General features: G+C 63.1%; 1 protein-coding gene across 1 annotated transcript; it reads right to left on the bottom strand.

Annotated features, from left to right (window-relative positions):
• Positions 1 to 220: 220 nt before the first annotated feature.
• On the bottom strand, positions 221 to 4,054 carry PAN0_116d6759 (myosin-1; the record flags this gene model as incomplete). The annotated part of the gene is made up of 1 exon (XM_014797816.1): positions 221 to 4,054. The coding sequence occupies one exon, from the start codon at positions 4,052 to 4,054 to the stop codon at positions 221 to 223; it is 3,834 nt and encodes a 1,277-aa protein (XP_014653302.1).
• Between the last annotated feature and the right edge of the window lie 363 nt (positions 4,055 to 4,417).

Raw genomic sequence — 4,417 nt, forward strand, 5'->3', positions numbered from 1 at the left:
GATGCAAAGCGCCAATTACGCAGTCGAAAAGTCGTTACCACCACCGGCACTTCATCTGCGCACACAGCCAAGCCGCCCCACTGCCATGCCACACCAGCACGATTGCCCCTCAAAGCAATGCACAACCCCGTCTTGTCTTGTTCATACCATTACCATCGCGTACTCCAGGTCCAGTCTTCTACAAGCAAACGACGCAACGACGCCATCTCGGCGGAATGATCTACCTCCTCGGCGGCGGGGGCGGCATGGCCCTGCCGTTCGCCGCCGGTTTGGGCGCCACTGGCGGCTTGGCGGCTACGGGCGGAGGCGTGCTTGCGCCGCTCCCACCGCCGTTGGCGCCATTCCTGGCCGCCGCAGCTGCCGCATTTTCCGCCTTCTTCTTGGCAAGCACCGCCGCGAAGCCACCAGGAGCACCCAGGCCCGGCATGACCGCCACCGGCGCTGCACCCGCATCGGGCTGCACCGCCGTAGGTCTCTCGTGCGGCTTTGCGCCCGCCGGTGTCGTCCTCACCACCGGCTTGGGCTGCATCACGGGCGCAGCCGCTCCACCCCCAAACGCAGGCTTGGCCGCCACCGCCGGTTTGCTCGTCGGCGTCGATGCGCCCGAACTCGCTGCGGGTGCAGGAGGCGGTGCACGCTTCACGGGCGGAGCCGGCGCCGCCTTGGGCTTGGGCGGTGCCTGCGGCATGAGCTCGAGATAGTTCGAGGGCGCCCAGCCTTCGACGCCGTTCTTCTTGACCAGCCACCAGCCGGAGCCCGTCTCGTCCTTCTGCGTGACCTCCACGACGTCGTCCTTGTCCAGCGCCATCTCGCCGGCGTTGTCGGTGGCAAAGGCATACAGCGCCTTGTAGCGCGGCACCTGCGGCACCTCGACCGGCGCAGCCGCAGGCGGTGGCGGAGGAGGCGGCGGTCCCGAGCGCGCAGCCGCAACCGCTCCGCCACTGATAGGCAGTTTGGCCGCACCAGCACTGTTAGGCAGCTTGGTCGCAGCAGGCGTCGCACGCGGGATGGCGCGAGGCTTGGGCTTGTTGTTCGCATTCGTCGGCCCACCTGCACGCAGCAACTTGCCCTGCGTAATCGGCCTCACAAGACCCGGCTTCTTCTTGGGCGCCGGCTTGGACACGCTGTTGGCCGGCTCGCCCGTGCACACCGACACGGTGCTGCTCTTGTACACGTCGTCCTTCTTGACCGTCTCGTCCTTCTTGAACGTGATGTGCGCCTTCTTGTCCTTCTTCTTGGAGAACTCGAGCGTGGCCGAGATGACGACGTTGATGGCGCCGTTGGTGCGCTGCAGCAGATGCGTCACCAGCTCGGTCTTAAAGTGGCAGTGGAAGACAGGATCGGCCTCCTCGGCGTTGGTCACGTTGAGCACCACCCAGTCGTCGCGCAGGTTGGACAGCCCCACCGCCGAGATGGCACCCAGGTTGATGCGCCGCTCGCACGTCGTCTGCACCTGCTTGTTGATCATCTGCGTCACCAGCACGTAAATCGCCTTGTCGGTAAGGATCAGGAAGCGCGGACTGCGCACGCTCGAACGGCCCAGACGCGACACGAGCAGCTGGATGCGGCTGCTGAACGCCACGCTCTCGCCCGCACCCATGCCGGAAGCCTGTCGGAGCATCTGACCCTCTGCGCTTCCTCCACCCTTGCCGTTGGATCCTCCGACGTCGAGATAGTCGCCCATGAAGCGTCGCGAGCCGATCAGACTGAAGCGTCTGCGCTCCTTGCGCCCGGCGAGCACCTGGTGGCCATAGTCGCGCAGCTGGATGTACGCGAGTCCCTCCTTGTTGTTCTTCCACATGCGCTGGATGCGGCGTGCGCACTCCTCCTTGTAGCGGAGGTAGTTGCGGTAGGCGCGCTGGATGCGCATCGCCATGTTGTGCCAGTATCGGTCGCGCATGGTCTCGAGCGCAAACAGCGTCTCGGGATTCTTGATAAACGCCTTGGTGACGCCCATCTGCCACTCTTCGCGTGCGATGCCCGTGTCGGTGAGGATGCGCTCGCATCCGCTGCGTGCGTCGCCCTGCCACGTGTACTCTCCCGCATACGAGGTGTTGGGCGAGAGAAGGTAGAAGCGCTCGACCATCTTTTCGAATGTGTTCCTGTACGCAAAGCCGGCACGTCGCACGCGGATGTTCTCCTGGAGACCGAGGTACTTGATCTGGTGGAGGATGGCCTGGGTGTCGTATTCGGTGGGGCTCTTGTTCTGGTTGGGCTTGATGGTGCGGATGTACGACGGCTGTGCACGCATGAGGTTCTCGACGAGGGCGTTTGCGCTCGCCTTGATGCGGTCGCCTGCGGTCGGCGGACGCTTCTTGGAGTTGGGATCGGGACGGTCGGGGAAGAGCTTCTGGAGGTACGAGTTTGCGCTCGAGTCGACGAGGTCGAGGATGTCCTTGAGCAGCGAGTCCTTGTTCTTGTCGGTCATGCCCTGCACGTTGTACATGACGTCGCCGGCGTAGTGCTTGATGAGGAACTTGGTGCCGCGCGAGTCGAAGTGCGGATTGGACGAGAGCATGCCGGTGCGCTGGATGAACGAGTTGTCGGCAGCGGTGGGATCGGCGTGGGCGGTGGCGCAGGCGTCGTTGAGGGCGGAAAAGATGCCGGGCGGACGCTTCTCCTCGATGAGGTCGCAGACGATCTTGTTGTTAAAGTACTTGATGGGCGTCCACTGGATCTGCTCGTAGGCGTACTCCTCCTGCTCCTTTTTGAGCGTGAGCTCGATAAAGATCTGCTGGAGCTTTTCGTTGACGTAGTTGATGCAGAGCTGCTCGAACGAGTTGTTGTCAAAGATCTCGAATCCGTAGATGTCGAGCACGCCGATGACGTTGGCCGAGTCTGCGCGCGGCTTCATGGACTGGTTGATGCGGTCTACGATCCAGTCAAACATGTTGTTGTAGATGGCCTTGGCGAGCGCGTCGCGCGTGGCGGCGGCCTGGGTGGGGTTGAGGGGCACCTCGTAGACGGAGCCTCTGCGACCGCCGCGCTGGGTCTCCATGATGCGCTGGGTGAGCGCCTTTGTGACGTTGCCGGCGTCGACCTCGAGGAGGTAGGCGACAAAGTCGGGGACGGCGGCGTCTGCGATCTGGGCGTTGCCCTCTTCGTTCTCGACGTACTGGACGTTGCCGATCCAGAGGATGGCGGCGATCATGCGGAAGATGTTGTCCTGCTCGTCTTGGGAGAGGCCGATGGTGTTCATGGCGTTGATGGTTTCGCGGTAGTCGGCGTGGTCGTCGATGCCGTTGACGTCGAGGCAGTGGGAGTTGGCGGTGTATGCGTAGGCTTCGGGGCCCTGGATGCCGTAGTTTTCGCGGTGGGCGGCGGAGGCGGCCTTGGTGAACTGGTAAAAGATGTGGAAGTTGCGTTCGTCGCGGATCTGCTGGACGACGCGGTTCTTCTCGAGGAGGTAGTTTGTGATGTTGGCGCCGATGGGCTCGCCCTGTGCGTTGAACATGATCTCGAGGTACTTGCCGTGGCGCGACGAGTTGTTGTTGCGGAGCGTCTTTGCACAGCCGAAGCTCTCGAGCAGCGGGTTGGTGGCGAGCACCATGTCCTTGACGTCCTGGATGCCCGAGTTGGAGCCGCCGCTGACGGCAGCGATGTACTGCATGATGCGCTTGGCGGCCTCCGTCTTGCCTGCGCCGGACTCGCCCGAGATGATGACGCACTGGTTTTCCTTGTAGGCGTTCATGTTGTAGTAGGCGCCCTCTGCGATGGCGAATACGTGCGGCGTCATCTCGAGACGGTTCTTGCCGCGGTAGGACTGGAGGATGGGTTCCGAGTAGATGCCGAGGTCGCGGAAGGGGTTGACCGAGATGAGCACGTTGCCGATGTAGGTGTAGATCTCTGCATTCTGGAAACGCTTCTGGAGGTTGTCGTTGATGGCCTCGTTGGTGACCTTGGAGAGGAGCGTCATGTCCGAGACGCCCGCCTGAGCCTTTTTGAAACCTTCGCGCCAGTCTGCCTTTGCGACGCCGCCGGCGGACTTGGATGGCGGTGGTTTGGAGGCGGCGGCGCCTGCCCTTTTGGCGCCGGCCTTCTTGGAGATGGCCATGCTGATGGGATCCTCAGTCGCGATGGCAGGAGACGGGTTGCTCCCGACGATCGATCGAGATGGTGGGTGTGAGTGGGTGATGAGGGGTTTGACAGGTTGTGTGACTGGACGAAAGGGTGACTGAATCGAAGGTGGTGGTGTGATGGAGTGACGGGGCGGATGGCTTGGTTGGTCGGGTCGCAGCCGATGCGAAGGGTCCACTTCCTGCTCGTCACGGCTGATCTCTCTGCCCCCACGCCTGCCAGATCGGAAGCTGCTCCGCTCCGCCCTTTGGCTTCTGTCCTGTCTCGGCCTCCACCGGCCGCTGAGCCGTGGCAGTGCGCACCGGCCATCTGCCTTCCGCTCTCTCTCTCTCTCTCTCTC

This window comes from Moesziomyces antarcticus (assembly GCF_000747765.1).
Source record: "Moesziomyces antarcticus DNA, scaffold: scaffold_v10116, strain JCM 10317, whole genome shotgun sequence".
NCBI classification, from domain to species: Eukaryota; Fungi; Basidiomycota; class Ustilaginomycetes; order Ustilaginales; family Ustilaginaceae; genus Moesziomyces; species Moesziomyces antarcticus.